This window comes from Microcaecilia unicolor, chromosome 3, assembly GCF_901765095.1.
Source record: "Microcaecilia unicolor chromosome 3, aMicUni1.1, whole genome shotgun sequence".
In the NCBI taxonomy this organism is placed as follows: Eukaryota; Metazoa; Chordata; class Amphibia; order Gymnophiona; family Siphonopidae; genus Microcaecilia; species Microcaecilia unicolor.
Genome location: NC_044033.1, coordinates 198,042,562 through 198,059,840, shown reverse-complemented (window position 1 = coordinate 198,059,840; position 17,279 = coordinate 198,042,562). Strand labels below are relative to the sequence as shown.

Genomic DNA, 17,279 nt, shown 5'->3' with positions numbered 1-17,279 from the left:
TGACCAAAGGAGTTTTCAAAAGGGGCCCTCTTAAGAAAGAACATGTGAAGAAGAGAACTTACACAACATCGTTGAGTTCCAACCTAGTATCCGGCGAGGGGTTGATGAGGATGTAGGAGAGTGGGTTGTCCTGATCCACCAATTCCACTGCAAAGATAAATAAAGCAAAATTAAGCTGGTCGACAGCCCACCACAGCACTGCTAATAATGGTCTCATGGATTGGGTTGGCCCATGATGACAATGAGTGAATCAACTGACAAAGGCGATGGGAAAAGAAGCCTGCTTACACATCGAAGAGGACGACTCCAGCAGGAATGAGCTGCATGCAACCTCTTGCCAACACAGGTACAACACATAAGCAGAAAGTTTACAAAGCCCCCATACTGTATCCAGCTGCCGAAAGCCCCAGGTGTTTCATTCTGGTTTTCACCAGGGCATTGAGCTCCTGCCTCTCGGAGCGTCTGTACAAAGTCATACGTTGCTGGCTGATCCTCTCCGTGGTGGATTTATTTGGCTGTCTCATGCTCTTCCGGCTCAGCCTCCGCGCCCACTGCATACTCTTCCGTCTCAGCAGTGGGCGATCTGATTGGTCACTGGATGTTGAATTCCGATGGTTGATTCGGCAGACGAGGGGATCCCGGCTGGATTCCCGTGTTTCCTCGGAGTCTTCCACACTTATTGAGACCTGGGACTGAAGAGAGCAAAGCAGAGAGGGGATGGGGGAAAGAAAGCGAGAAGGATTGATATGTAAATATAAACATGTCATCCAGTGCATTGCCCTGTTTTAAAATAGGTGACCCTTTTGGTCAAAAATCATCATTGGCAGGCTACCTCCATGGCCCCAGATTGCATGAGAATGATGAAGGCTGTGATAATCTTTTTTAAATTGGATCAATGGAAGACTGTCACAGCTGACAAAGGGATGGTCACCAAAACTCATACATCTTGCCTCAACTTTGGCTAAGTCCTTCCACCACAGCCTACATGTTTTTCTTGTGGGTTGAATATGCTGTTATTTTTATTTATTTGAACTGGTCTATCCAAATGGATATCACCCAACATCAGATTTTTTCCATCCTCCCTCTCTGCTCTTTATCTAAATTTTGACAAAGGGTTGTCCATGGCTTCCAGAAGCCTTTCTTCCTCCTTTTCAGAATCCCAATGCATGTGTTTGTATGTGAGTATGGTTGGACGGACAGACTCTTGGCGAATGGTGCTCTTGCCTAATGCGTAAGGTGTGCATTGGTTGAAATCTGCCCATCTCCTACCCCAAAATCCTCCTGTCTACATAAATGTACCCAGACAGGCACTTTCTTTCCCTCCTCCACCCAAACTATGGCTACCAGAGACCCCAAAATAAGCACAGAACTTGTATCCTGCCCAACAGTGCTGACCTTGCTGGGGCTGATGGTCGGATTGTGCTGGATTTGTTGGAAAGGGGAGAGAAATCATTCTGGAGAGCGGGGGTACAGAATGCCTCCTTCCCTATACACAGATACAACCCCCGCTGCTCACACATATATACCTCCTATACAGCAACCCTTATAAACCCCCACACCCCTCCCCCCAGCCACACACCTCCTGGCACCCTGACGCACTTCACCACGCTACTCCCCTCTGGGTCTCTCACATAGATGAGCCCAGGTTTGCCCATGGTGGAAAGGGAAGGTCGCTGTTCTGTCACACGATAAATGTGCAGCTTTCCAACTTGTTTGTAACCAAAGCACCCTTCCTCCTGATGAAAAGTAATTTAGCTCTGAGTTCAGTTAGGGATAAAAACCTTTGACTCTCAAGCCCACGCCTCTGCTGTGTCTGAACTCCTCCTCAGGTGTTTTCTTAGATAGTTTGACCAGTCTATCAGTATTAGGCAGAAGCACCAAACTCTAAGTTTATTCCTATTGACTTTACTGTAAAACAGTCAACTGCAGCTTGTATTTTTCTGTGCTCTCCTGTCTAATTTTGGCATTCTGTTCCATATCTATTATTATCATCTTTACAAACATTTAAAATCTCTGTAAAACCATATTTATTCCAAAAAGTGTTTACTCACTAGCTATCTAGTATTTCTTTTCTTCTGTTTTGGTATTTGTGTGTAAACCGCTGTGATCTGTTCGTCAGCTACAGCGGTATATTAAGTCTTGAATAAATAAATAAATAAATCTGTGGTCTGTTGGAATGTATTGTATTTTACATGCATTGCCTGTCACCTATTATTTCTCTGTGATTACTCTGTGACCTCTGATGTGAATTACTTAGAGAGGTCACACAGCTATGCAACTTCCTGTGGGGGTTTAGACACAGCAGATGCAGTAGATGCAGCACATGGAGCACATGGAGCTCATGATCTCTCCTAACCTGAGAGGATCTATGGTGTGAGCATCCATTACCATCTAAGCACATGGAAGGAGCTGATAATACAAATGTATAGTAATATGTATATATAAGCCTGTCTGATTATAATCTAACTACAAACTGTGAGTAAACAGATGTTTTGTTACTTCAACTTTAAAGTGACTCAGCAGTGAATTATTCAGGGGTGAATGAGAGAGAGATGAAGAAAGAAATTAACATTTCTAAAGCTGAAGCTGTGTGTACTAAAATCTGCTAATTATTTACTACAAATAATCCAACAAAAGGGTTACGGGCCCAGGGTCCAGGAATTGAAAAAGAAGAGAAATATTACCAGGCAGAAAAAAAGGCCACATTTTTCTCTTAAGTTTTAAAGGAAAGATTCAGTTTGTCTCTCTCTCCCCCCCACACAGCAGACAGAAGGCTAAGAAAATGGCTGAGGGAGGAAATTCACCATTTTTCTATTCTCTCAAGGTGCCCAAATTAACTGAGTTTAATTATCAGCAGTGGGAACTAAGATTCATATGTCTCCTTCGAGCAAAAAGATTAAATATATGCTTAGACCAAGACAGAACAGCTGAAAATATGGCTGAATGGGACAATGCAAACTATTATGTGAAGTGCATGCTTTTGGAAGCTCTCTCAGAGAAACAAGCCATATTAGTGGAGGGAAAAGATACACCAAAGGACATTTTATGTAAGCTGAGAACTATGTATGCAACTACATATGTAAAGCAGCAACCAATTTGGTTGGCAGAGTTGAATGAAACCAAATTAAGGGATAAAAGTAAATGTAATGATCACATTATGCATCTTATGTCTTCATTTCAAAAGTTAGAACTTTCTGGAATTCCCATGTGTGATGCATTGAAAAGAGCATTTCTTTTTACCTCACTTTCAAAGAAGTTTGATGTTTTTAGGTCTGTAAATGAGGCCATTGAAGGGCAATCTTTTGAACAGACAACATCAAAACTAAGGCAGGAATGCATAATAAATGATTCTGAGGAGATGTGTTCTCAAAGCAAGTCAGAGAGAAATGAAACAAATTTCTTGGCAAAGAACAGAGGAAGGCGGAGCTATGGGAAAACTCCACCCAAGGGCAAGCTGATTTGCTACTCATGTGGAAAGGAGGGACATGTATCTAAATGGTGTAAGGAAACACAAAACACTCCCTCTAGCTCACCTAAGCCAATGGAACTAAAGAATTTTCAAACCAGGAAATGTATGAAGGACAAAGATAAACACAAGGGCTTTCTAATGGCAGAAAAATCTTTGACTATGGTAAATAATAATTCAAATGAAAGTACTTGGATTTTGGATTCGGGGAGCACATGCCATTTAACCAATTGTAAGGATTTCTTTCAGGAAATGTGTCCAGAAGAAGGTATTCTTAAAACTGCAAACGCAGGGACTGCTCAGATCCAAGCAAAAGGAATTGGATTCTTAAAATGCAAAGTGTCTAATGAAGTTAAAGAAATTCCTGTAAGTGATGTCTTGTATATTCCCCAAGCAGTTTGCAATATGCTTAGTGTATCTACATTAGATAAGAAGGGATTTGTGATTCATTTTGAAAATAGTAAGTGCACAATCTCTAAAAATGATGAAGTGTATGCTGAAGCTTTTATGCATAATGATGTTTATAAACTGAGCATTTCAGGTGAAGCCTCACATATGGCGCAAGTAAGGAAGAATGATGGTAAATGTAGTCTGGAAATCTGGCACCGCCGCCTGGGACATCGTGATTCTAAGGTGATCCAGGATCTTTACAGTAAGCAACTAGCCACTGGCATTCAGATAAGTGCAGATGCTGGTAAAATGGAGAAATGCATAGACTGTGTTACTCAAAAAGGTGTGAGACCCTCATTTCCTGCATACACAGGAAATAGGAGTAATAAAGTACTGGACTTAATACACAGTGACTTATGTGGACCGTTTAATATCCCATCATTGGGAAATAACAGATTTGTGCTAATATTCTTGGATGATTTCTCTAGATATTGTGTGGCCTATTTGCTGAAAGAGAAAAGTCAAGTCACAGACATGCTGAAGAAATACGTAGCCATGGTGAGCAATAAATTTGAAAGAAAACCAAAGGTTCTTCAGACCGACAATGGTGGTGAGTTCACTTCACAAAGCATGCGCACATTTCTAGAACAAGAAGGCATTCAACATATCACAACAGTAGCTTATACACCAGAGCAAAATTCTGTTGCAGAGAGAAAATTTAGGTCACTTGTGGAAATGACCAGATGTATGCTGTCAGATAGCAATCTCCCTAAAAGACTATGGGGGGAAGCCATTCTCACAGCAGTGTACCTACAAAACAGAATGCCAACTAAAGGCGCTGAGCGCACACCACATGAGACATGGCATGGTAGGAAGCCAAACCTGTCACACATAAGAACATTTGGAAGTACAGCATATGCTCATGTACCAAAGCAAAGAAGGCATAAGCTGGATTCCACAACAGAAAGGGGCATTTTAGTTGGCTATACTCCAGGACACAAAGGATATAGAATTTTGAATCTGAAAACTGGCATTGTTGGCATAAGACATGTTACATATTTTGATGAAAACAAAAGGGTTGATAAAGGCTGGATTATCCCAGATGAGCCTTATCATCCAGAATATGAAACTAGAACCATAATAGACATGCCAGTGTATATAAATGCCATACCAAGGCAGATGTCTGAAAGCAACTCATCTGTATCTAACGAGGAACAGGCAGAGGAAGCAGACACAGAAAGGATCATTGAAGAAGACAGTACAGTTGGAGAAGGGGAATCAATTGGAGAAGAACTCTCAGATTTAGAGGATGCGGAAAGGTCAGACCAACCTGTTGTCAGACGCTCATCCAGGGAAAACAAAGGTGTTCCACCCCCAAGACTGTCTTACCTAACAAAGTCAGCAGAAGCTCAAGAGCCCTTAACATGGGATGAGATTGAGAAAATGCCAGCAGAAGAAGCTGCTGAATGGCATAAAGCTGCACAAGAAGAAATTGATGCATTGGATAAAAATAATACTTGGATTCTTACAAAATTACCTCCTGGCAAGAAAGCTATAGGATGCAAATGGGTATTCAAGTTAAAAAGGAATGCACAAGGAAAAGTGGAAAGGTATAAAGCCAGATTAGTCGCAAAGGGATATCTTCAAAAATATGGAGAAGATTTTGATGAAGTGTTTGCACCTGTAGTGAAACACACGACAATCAGAACACTTCTGAGCATTGCAGTCTCAAAAGGCATGCAAGTCAACCACATTGATGTGAAAACAGCATTTCTTCACGGAGATATAACTGAGGACTTGTACATGGAACAGCCAACAGGTTTCATAAATACAAAACAAAGACAGCTAGTGTGTAAATTAAACAAAGGTCTTTATGGATTAAAGCAAAGTGCGAAATGTTGGAATGACAAATTGGATGAAATATTGACAAATTTAGGATTTAAGCAAGGTGAAGCAGATAAATGTTTGTACACTAGGTGCAGAAATGGACAATATGCATACATTTTAGCTTTTGTTGATGATCTGCTCATTGCAAGCAAAAGTGAGCAAGAGTACAAGGACATTGTAAAGTGTTTAAACCAGAATGTTGAGATAAAAGAACTTGGTAATGTGTCATACTATCTTGGTATAGAAATTGAGAAACAAAATGATGGTTCTTATCTTCTAAGCCAGAAGCAGAAAATAAATGAGCTTATTGAAAGTTTAGGTATGCAAGATGCCCAAGTTGTAAGCACTCCCATGATCACTGATTTTCTGAAGGATGAAACAGTAAGAGAACCTTTACCAGATAACATCCAATATAGATCAGCCATAGGTAAGCTTTTATATCTAACTACCACATACAGGGCTGATATAGCAAATGCAGTAGGAATTTTGAGCAGAAGGGTCAGCTCACCTACCAAATCAGATTGGACTGCAGTTAAAAGGATGGTAAGGTATTTAAAGGGTACCATTGATTGTAAATTAAAGATTTCAGCCAATAGTAATCCAAAACTAATATGTTACTGTGATTCAGATTGGGCAGGGGATCATTCTAATTATAAATCCACAAGTGGATATGTGTTTATGTATGGAAATGTACAAATTTCATGGGCCAGTCATAAACAAAGTATTGTGAGTTTGTCTTCTACAGAAGCTGAATACGTGGCCGTATCGGAAGCGTGCAGAGAACTGATGTGGATTGAAAAACTTTTGCTGGATTTTGGAATAGCTGAAAAGAGACCAGTCCAGATAATGGAAGATAATCAGAGCTGCATCCGACTGTCACAGAATGACAAGGTTCAGTCACGCACCAAGCACATCGCAACGAAATACCACAACGTGCGAGAGTTGGCGAAAGAAGGGGTCATCAGTCTACACTATTGTCACACCAGTGAGATGACAGCTGACATCATGACCAAACCGTTACCCAGAGAACATTTTGTGAATCTGCGTATAAAGCTTGGACTTTGTATGAATAAATAATTGCATGACAGTTATGCATGAGAAGGGGTTTGTTGGAATGTATTGTATTTTACATGCATTGCCTGTCACCTATTATTTCTCTGTGATTACTCTGTGACCTCTGATGTGAATTACTTAGAGAGGTCACACAGCTATGCAACTTCCTGTGGGGGTTTAGACACAGCAGATGCAGTAGATGCAGCACATGGAGCACATGGAGCTCATGATCTCTCCTAACCTGAGAGGATCTATGGTGTGAGCATCCATTACCATCTAAGCACATGGAAGGAGCTGATAATACAAATGTATAGTAATATGTATATATAAGCCTGTCTGATTATAATCTAACTACAAACTGTGAGTAAACAGATGTTTTGTTACTTCAACTTTAAAGTGACTCAGCAGTGAATTATTCAGGGGTGAATGAGAGAGAGATGAAGAAAGAAATTAACATTTCTAAAGCTGAAGCTGTGTGTACTAAAATCTGCTAATTATTTACTACAAATAATCCAACATGGTCTGCCGAACCGCCGCTGTGTGGTTTTGTTTGGGCTTTCGGGATTACAGAAACACAGACGTCAGGTAGCATCTTTTTTTGTATCCTGTTTGAAAATTGTAGTTCTTTCTTTTAAATGCTGTTTGTGTTTTGATGGTTATCCCTAAAGCGGTTTATTGCGATTGTAAAACGTACCCACTAAAGACTGTAGGATAACCACATGAACAGGGTGGCAGTTTCTGCCATGTAAATTAAGCAGGTGCAGCCGTGCGTCAGACCAGCAACTTGTGATTAGAAAGACCGTGGACTGTGAAGAAAGTGAGGGGTCATTTTACTAAGGTGCGCTGAAAACGGCTTGTGGTAGTGAAGGCGTGGATTTTGGGCGCACGCTGGTCCATTTTTCAGCGCATCTGTAAAAAAAAGGCCTTAAGGCCTTTTTTAAACATTTTTGCTGAAAATGGACATGCGGCAAATTCAAAATTGGCGCATGTCCATTTTGGGTCTGAAGCCTTACCGCCAACCATTGACCTAGTGGTAAAGTCTCATGTGGTAACCGGGTGGTAATAACCTATGCGCATCCAATATGTGCGTCCGAAAATAAAAATTATTTTTTGGACGCGCATATTGGATGAACGCCAAAAATGAAATTACAGCAAGAGCCATACGGTAGCCGGGCGGTAACTCCATTTTGGCACGCGTTGAGCGCACATAGACGCTTATGCGGCTTAGTAAAAAGGCCCCTGAGTGTTTGGGGCAGTTTGGAAATGTCGAAAGTGTCTCTGGCTTCTCCTGGCGCTGAAGAGGCTGAATGTAGTACTGTGACTAGGGGACAAAGCTGTTATATTTAGGGGGAAAAGGGAAAGGGACTTGATATATTGCCTTTCTGTGGTTTTTTTGCAACTACATTCAAAGCAGTTTACATAGTATATACAGGTCCTTATTTGAACCTGGGGCAATGGAGGGTTAGATGACTTGCCCAGAGTCACAAGGAGCTGCAGTGGGAATCAACCCAGGTCCCCAGGATCAAAGTCTGCTGCACTAACCACCAGGCTACTCTTCCACTCATTCCTCTTTGGGATTCCAGAATCTTGCTATTCTTTGGGATTCTACATGGAATGTTGCTACTCTTTGACATTGTGCCTGGAATCTTGTTAATGGGACTTGATACACTGTCTTTCTCTGCTTTTGCAACTGCATTCAAAGCGGTTTACATAGTAAATACAGGTCCTTATTTGTACCTGGGGCAATGGAGGGTGAAGTGATTTGCCCAAGATCACAAGGAGTTGCAGTTCCCCAGGATCAAAGTCCGCTGCACTAACCATTAGGCTACTCTTCCACACTGGTTTGCACTGGTGTTACCATCTGGTCTTACAAGATCTGGCACTTCCCCATCCCTCCCCCCTTCCTTGGCAGGGGCCTAGCACCTCAGAGGTGGCAAACATCTGAGACTCCGTGCGATAGATGCCAATGGGTAGGTCACCAGAGGTGGAGCAGAGCTTCTGGTAAAGACGGCCATAGGAACGGATCCAAAGGTCTTCTTCTGTCACCTTCAGCTGTAGAAACAGAAAGCAGAGTGTTAGATATGATAAAGCTCTGTAGGCCTCCTGTCTCCCTCCCTAAATATTAGATGGGAAACTGTTTTCTTTTTTCTTTTATGATGCGAAAATAGTGCCAGATCAGCAGATGTGTTCTGTTAATTGCTTTGGGCTAAGGACAAAAGGTCATTTAATCCTTATTTTAGTGCTGGAATGCTCAGGCAGAGGTTATAACAAGAGATAAAACTGAAAAAAACTGTTTATCATTTAAGTGAAGACAAAGCTATTTAATTCAACATCCCCCACCCCTGCTCTCCATCTTCATGGCATTAACTATTCTGCTTTCTATCTCTATCTCAGTCGATAACACCCTCATCCTCCCCGTCTCATCTGCCCGCAACCTCGGAGTCATCTTCGACTTCTCCCTCTCCTTCTCTGCGCATATCCAGCAGATAGCCAAGACCTGTCGCTTCTTTCTCTTTAACATCAGCAAAATTCACCCTTTCCTCTCTGAGCACACCACCCGAACTCTCATCCACTCTCTCATTACCTCTCGCCTTGACTACTGTAACCTACTCCTCACTGGCCTCCCACTTAACCATCTATTTCCCCTTCAATCCGTTCAGAACTCTGCTGCCCATCTTATCTTCCGCCTAGACCGATATGCTCATATCATCCCTCTCCTCAAGTCACTTCACTGGCTTCCGATCAGGTACCGCATACAGTTCAAGCTCCTCCTTCTAACCTACAAATGCACTCAGTCTGCAGCCCCTCATTACCTCTCTACCTTCATCTCCCCTTACGTTCCCACCCGAAACCTCCGCTCACAGGACAAATCCCTCCTCTCAGTACCCTTCTCCACCACCTCCAACTCTAGGCTCCGCCCTTTCTGCCTCGCCTCACCCTATGCTTGGAATAAACTTCCTGAGCCCTCACGCCAAGCCCCCTCCCTGCCCATCTTCAAATCCTTGCTCAAAGCCCACCTCTTCAATGTTGCCTTCAGCACCTAACCTTTATACCTGTATTCAGGAAATCTAGACTGCCCAATTTGACTGCCCCTATTTGACTGACTTTACATTTGTCCTTTAGATTGTAAGCCCCTTGAGCAGGGACTGTCCTTCTATGTTAAACTGTACATTGCTGCGTAACCCTAGTAGTGCTTTAGAAATGTTAAGTAGTAGTAGTAGTAGTTTCTGGAGTCGGTGAGGTCCAAGGCATCGCTGAATGGAAGGGCATTAAATTCCATGATCTTAGATATGTCTTCCAGCAGAAACATCTAACCATGTTCCAGTCTTTGCACTGAGCACCTTCCATGAGTTAATGCCACCAACAGGCCTGGTTCAAAATCAATCGAGGCATGAGTGGGTTGGTTGAGCTTTTATAAGATTTATGGTGTAACCATTGATGTGTAGGTGAGGGTTGATTGTTGGGTGGGTGTATGAAGGGAAAGAGGGAGGAGGAAAGGAGTTTGGATTTAGCTTCACAATTTTTTTCAGTAGTAGCAGTTCAAGGTGAGTTATACTGAGATACAGCAGGTATTTTCCTGCCTCAGAGGACTTACAAGGAGCAGCAGTGGGGATCTGAACCCTGGCTTCACTGTTTTTTAGCCCACTGCCCTAACCATTAGGCTACTCGTAATGTATCTCCAAACTGTACATTTCAGAGAAGCCAAGTTATATAGTTCTAGGCTGGAGATTTTTGGGACAGTCCTGGATTTCTGACCTCTCCATCCTGGTGCACTATGGGACTTGCAGTGCTGATTTCATTGGGAAGGATCAGGCGCTACAAATCCCACACTTCTTTGGGATGTAAAGTTCAAAACTGGGACTGGCCAAAAAGTCTCCAGCCTGGAACTGGGTGTCTTGGCAGCTCTGACACTGCTATGATTTTCTCTTGGAATAAAGGTTAAGCAGGTAGGGGTAGGCAGAGGGGTCAATAGAGAGAGGCATGGAGATCAATGAGTAGGTTAAGATGTGGACATCAAGCATTGGCTGGTTCTTTGCCTACTTACCGCGCAGAGGAACCCTGAGCCTGGCATGGAGTCCAGACCAAGCAGGAGACGAGAAATGGAAATCATGTAATCCTTCACGAAGGACTGTGAAAGAGAAGGAGACACAGTGATGTTATTCTTCACAGCACCCTTTGGGATCCTGCCCTTGGACCTCTCTAGCTCTCCCCAGTAGGTGCATTTCTTCCTCAACCCCTCGCTCAAGCCTAGCCTGTGCTGTTTGTCTCTGTTACCTTTATGTGATTTGGCTAACTTGATAAAGTGCCTATCGCAAAACAGCAGGTGGTTTCAGGGCCGCTGAGAGACTGGGCCAGGCCCAGGGCAAGGCCGCCCCCGGGGCCCCAGCCCCAACCCCAAGGTCGCTGCCGCTGCTCCCCCCTCCCCGAGGTCGTCGCTGCTCCCTACCCCCCCCCCCCCCCCCCGAGGTCACCACCGCCGCTCCCCCCCCTCTGTCCGCCACCGGGCCGGGCCCCCAGCATTGAAATCACAGCACCTCTCACCTCCGTGTGAAAGCGCTGCAGGCAGCAGGGCAGCAGATCGCCTTCCTTCGGGCCTCCTTCCCTCCTTGTGTCCCCCCTCATGGAAGTTATGTCAGACGAGGGCGGGACACAGGGAAGGAAGGAGGCCCGAAAGGAGGTGATCTGCTGCCCTGCTGCCTGCAGCGCTTTCACACGGAGGTGAGAGGTGCTGTGATTTCAATGCAGGGGGCCCGGCCCAGTGGCAGACAGTCGACGACGGAGGGCGGGTGGGACTGTGGCGCCGGGCCCCCCCTGGGGAGCCTATTCCCCCCTGCCCCCCCTCTCGGTGGCTATGGGTGGTTTACAATATAATTAACGTTCTCTGCTTTAGCCTCAGCATTGGAGCTGACTCTGTGGGTGCTGTGGGTGCTTGAGCACCCCCAATATTGAGAAAATTCCTTGTATGTGTCCAGGGAGGGGTCATTTCCATTGGGCTTAGCACCCCCAATAACTTTGAAAAGTTGGCTCCTATGAGCCTCAGTACCATCCTGCAGGGAAGTGAGGAATAGGTATCCCAACCATGTTAGGGAGTACTAGTTTGTCTTCCAGGACATGAGCAGACCCACTTCTCTTCCTAAAATCCTTCTACTTTTACCAAGAAAGACCCCAAGTTTCAGTTCCAATTAACAGACTTAGGAGAAGCTGACAGATCAGAAGCAGACAGAGATGAGAATAGCCAATGGCAGACTTGAAGCATGGCTAGATTAGGGATGTAAGGAATGTTTTTTTTTGTTTTTTTTTTTTTTTTTTGGGGGGGGGGGGGGGGGGGGAGGTTAAGTGTGGACATGTCTAAGTTCACCAGAAAGGAAGATTGAGAGTCTGAGAACAGGTCAAGGACAGAAGGAATGATTTAAGAATATTTGATGTCCTTGCAGGAAAAAAATGTTGATAAACTTTGTGAAAGATTTTCTTAACACAGAGAGAGGGGGTGAATTCCACTTTATACCCTTACCCTCCACGTCCCACAGAGCAAGAATCAATTGGATTCTGAGCCGTGAAGACAAAAGGCTCAATATAGCTTTAAAATACAGACCCAAACCATCCATACAAAAAAAATCTCCTTCCCCCCACCCCAAGCCCATCTATGGTGCTGAAACACAGTGTGAAGTCAGCACTTAGGCATTACTGAGCAAAAGAGGGCGGCTTTGACTTCACCTTGCATCACCTACAGACAGCGCCAACTGAACCTCCCAAAGAGGCAGTTTCCAGGCTGAGGTTCCAAACTCTGGAAGTCGGGAAAGCGTTCTCAAAGTCAAGTACCTGAAGTCCTTGTTTCGAAATCTAGCAAAGCCCTGGTGCCAGGCTCTTTGCCCACACAGCCTCTCTCCTGGGGTCTGTGCCACCTAATGTTTCAAGCTGAGCTGTGGTATCACACAGAACTCACTAGATGGATTCAAAGGGTGAGGGTGGAGAGGGAGACGGTTAGGAAAATAAAATGCAGTGAGAACTGCAAGGCACCGGGCATGGGGTAGGGTTTGAAGGAAGCAGACAGGAGAATAATACAATTCTGCCAGTGAACCTCATAGTGTGTAAATAGACCAGGTGAGAAACTTGGATCAAAGGATCAGCAGGAAAAAGGAAACACACAAAAGGATAAATACCAGCTAGCAGGAATTTGTTTATCCACTCCTACCTGAGATTTTTTTTTTTATTACATTTGTACCCCGTGCTTTCCCACTCATGGCAGGCTCAATGTGGCTTACATATTATATACAGGTACTTATTTGTACCTGGGGCAATGGAGGGTTAAGTGACTTGCCCAGAGTCACAAGGAGCTGCCTGTGCCTGCAGTGAGAATTGAACCCAGTTCCCCAGGTCCATAGTCCACCACTCTAACCACTAGGCCACTCCTCCACTCCATTTTCCTGCACCTTTTGTGCAAAGTTTCCTTATGTTAGTCACTTAATTTTTATCTAGCTCCTGTTCCCCTATCTTATTTTTCTGGGTGTTCCATCTCTGTTTATACCTTATGCTGTCTATCCAAATTGACAAATCAAAGATTAGTAAATCACCTGGACAGGATGGCATGCATCCAGGGGTACTGAAAGAATTGAAATATGAAACTGCTGATCTGCTGTTAGTAATCTGTAACCTGTCATCTGTAGTACCTGAAGATTAGAGGGTGGCCAATGGAACAATGATTTTTAAAAATGTTTCCAGAGGTGATCCAGGAAATTACAGACCAGTAAGCCTGACTTCAGTGCTGGGGAAAATAGTGGAAACTATTATAAAGAATAAAATTATGGAACACACAGATAAACATGGTTTAATGGGACAGAGTCAACATGGATTCAGTCAAGGGAAGTCTTGCCTCACCAGTTTACTTAATTTCTTTGAAGGCGTGAATAAACATTTTGATAAAGGCGAGCCAGTTGATGTAGTGTATCTAGATTTTCAGAAAGCTTTTGACAAAGTTCCTCATGAAAGACTCCTGAGAAAATTAAAAAGTCATGGGATAGGAGGCAATGTGTATTAGGAATTGGTTAATGGACAGAACATAGAGGGTAGGCTTAAATGGCCATTTTTCTCAATGGAGGAGGGTGAATAGTGGAGTGCCACAGGGATCAGTAATCAGACCAGTGCTATTTAACATATTTATAAATGATATGGAAATCAGAATGACGAGTTAGATGATTAAATTTGCAGATGACACAAAACTATTCAAGGTTGTTAAAACACATGCGAACTGTGAAATATTGCAGGGAGAACTTAGGAAATTGGAAGACTGGGCATCCCATTGGCAGATGAAATTTGATGTGGACAGATGCAAGGTGATGCACATGGGAAAGAATAATCCGAATCATAGTTACTTGATGTTAGGGTCCACCTTGGGGGGGTCAACACTCAAGAAAAGATCTAGGTGTCATTGTAGATAATACGTTGAAATCTTCTGCTCAGTGTGCGGTGGTGGCCAAAAAAGCAAACAGGATGCTAGGAATTATTAGGAAAGGGATGGTGAATAAGACCAAAAATACTATAATGCCTTTGTATCGCTCCATGGTGCAACCTCATCTTGAGTATTGCTTTCAGTTCTGGTTGCCGTATCTCAAAAAATATATAGCGGAATTAGAAAAGGTTCAAAGTAGAGTGACCAAAATGATAAAGGGGGTGGAAAAGCTAAAGAGGTTAGGGCTCTTCAGCTTGGAAAAGAGATGGATGAGGGGAGATATGATTGAGGTCTACAAAATCCTGAGTGGTGTAGAATGAGTAGAACAGACACAAAAGAGAGGGTAAAACAGCATACAAAATAATACAGAAACAAAAAAGCAACACTGGGCCTTCAGGATTGAGATGATCAAAGTCTCTTGTTTATTAATTGACGGATAGACCCAACACGGGCCGTGTTTCAGTGCACTGGCGCCTGCCTCAGGGGTCAGCTAATCCTGATCAAAAAGTTGTAGGAGGTACTGTCACAGTGTAGCACCTTTGATGTGGAATGGAGTCTCAATTGCTCCGAGAGCCTGATCAGCATGGACAACGCTGGCGGTTTTTTAACATTGCCAAGTTAACAACGGTTAGCGTATGTGGGTTTAAAAAAAAGGTTTGGACAAGTTTCTGGAGGAAAAGTCTATAGTCTGTTATTGATATGGACATGGGGGAAGCCACTACTTGCTACTATTTAGGTTTCTGTCAAGTACTTCTGACCTGGATTGGTCACTGTAGGAAGCAGGATACTGGGCTAGATGGACCACTGGTCTGACCCAGTATGGCTATTTTTATGTTCTTATTAAGATGGGCTTAATGGATCTTCGGTCTGTCCCAGTATGGCAATGCTTAAGTTCTTATGACACTGTAAGTACACGTTGTCTGGAAAAAACAGGACCACCTACATAGTTTCAAAATACTTTGCAATTCAGTTTGACTTTTCAAAATATGTTGGTATAATGGATTGAGCCGGTGGGGGGAGGCGGGGCTGGTGGTTGGGAAGCGGGGCTAGTGCTGGGCAAGACTTCTACGGTCTGTGCCCTGAAAATGGCAGATACAAATCAAGGTAAGGTGTACACAAAAAGTAGCACATATGAGTTTATCTTGTTGGGCAGACCGGATGGACCGTGCAGGTCTTTTTCTGCCATCATCTACTATATGTTACTATGTAGTTAATTCATAATTTGTATTCAAAGTTTCCTCCTTCAACCATGACACATTCATGAAGTCTTCGACTCCAGTGAGCCTGTTAGCTCAGTGAATTCTGGGGTTTCATCAGTTAACAGCTTAACTGTCTTGCAAGCTTCATGTGCTGGAGCTCCAGCCTGTTGACAAAATTAAGTACTCAGAAATGTCTGGAAGAAATGTCTGGAATTTCTGGCAGAAGTTTCTGCTGCAGTAGGATGCTTTGGAGTTATTTGGAAAAATGTTGGGAGGGTGTTAATGTGCATGTGTAATTATGTGTTTAATTGCATAATTGCATGAGCAGTTATAGAATTATCATCACTTAGTGAGTAACTCAATAGGTTAATTGACTCTTAATTGGTGCGTATTTGACCCTAAGTGCCAACGATGAGTATAATTAATTGGCATGTATTAGCAGTTAGGTGTGTAACTGCATTAGGCCTTATACTGTAAACTTAGGGGTCATTTACTATGACATGCTATCAGATTTAGCACATAATAAATGCCACACAGCCCAGAGTATACCTGTGTACTTAATACACACTAATTCATTAGTATTCCTTAGTAAAAAAGACCCCTTAGGGGCTCTTTTAGTAAATCTTAGCATGCGCTAAATTCTAAGAAGCCCTTAGGTACATAAATGGGCTTCTTAGCATGTAGGTCCAAAAAGCCAGGAGGAAACCAACACTTCCACACGATAGCCCAAGCAAACCTCAGGAGGGGAAAGGGTAAAGCACCAAGGTGATCAACAATTTCTTTATCGATAGCTATATATTCAGTCATGATCAAAACTGAGTACAGAGACACAGTTCCAGACAGACTGACTCAACGTAGACTGTGTTTCGGCTTCCCAGCCTTCATCGGGAGTTGACTGCAGTTGTACACTGTGGTTACGGAAAGACAAAGAGTGGGAACAGAGTCAGGCTCTTCAAAACAGACCAGAGCTGCTGGATGAGAATAATAAACTGTAATAAAGGATGATGCAACAAGGCACCATGTTTGGGCACACAGGGTGCCTTATTCAGGAGTCTTGGTATACATTTCGAAGAATCTTGAGCCTCAGTATGTGAACTTCAAAGAGTAGTGGTCTTTAAAGAGACCTTTGGGTTATGATAAATCTTGCCGCTTCTGAACACCGCTATCAAGCTCTTTGAAGCTCACATGGTAGAGTGTTGAGTCATCCATTATTAAAGTTTATTATTCTCATGCAGCGTCTCTGGTCTATTTTGAAGATCCAGACTCTGTTCCCACTCTTTGTCTTTCCGTGCGATTTCCCCGTGGGATGTTGGTGTTCTTTCCACTTCTGTGGTTTTGTAGACTGTGTGTAATGGAAGATTTTAAAGATTGTTTTTCAAATCTGCCTTGACCGACAGTGCATTTGGGGGTCTGTATTTTTGATTAGAAGTAATTATGTTTGTGTGAAATAATTTGGAATGTGTAAGAAAATAAGACACAGTTCTAATTAATTTGGTATGTGAAGGGAGAGGTGGAGCCTGTTTCGAGTTCAGACTGGCCTCCTGGACTGAGAAACATGTGATCACATTCCCACATGTCTCAAACATTCTGTAATTTTCCTCAACTCTGAAAAATGAGTTCAAAGCCTAATAAAAAGGGGAATTTTTGCCAATGAAATTGGGAGCTCGTCTGTGAGTAACATACATACTGCGCAGAGAACTATATTTCCTGGTCAAAAGAAACTCCTGGTTTTCGCTGTGAACAGGGCCCCCCCCAGCTGATAAAAACCTGAATGATGTAAGGACCAGTGATGTATGTATAGATATGATGTATGTATAGTGTATTATTGCTTCTTTTC

General features: G+C 43.2%; 1 protein-coding gene across 1 annotated transcript in view; it reads right to left on the bottom strand.

Annotated features, from left to right (window-relative positions):
- LOC115464322 (potassium channel subfamily T member 2-like) overlaps positions 1-17,279 on the bottom strand; it is a 197,227-nt gene that overhangs the window by 3,147 nt on the left and 176,801 nt on the right. The window contains exons 25-28 of the mRNA XM_030194710.1: positions 10,842-10,925; positions 8,720-8,848; positions 386-692; positions 63-147 (exon numbers count right to left, since the gene is read on the bottom strand). Of these exons, the coding sequence (XP_030050570.1) occupies positions 63-147; positions 386-692; positions 8,720-8,848; positions 10,842-10,925 (605 nt within the window). The remainder of the gene's footprint in view (positions 1-62; positions 148-385; positions 693-8,719; positions 8,849-10,841; positions 10,926-17,279) is intronic.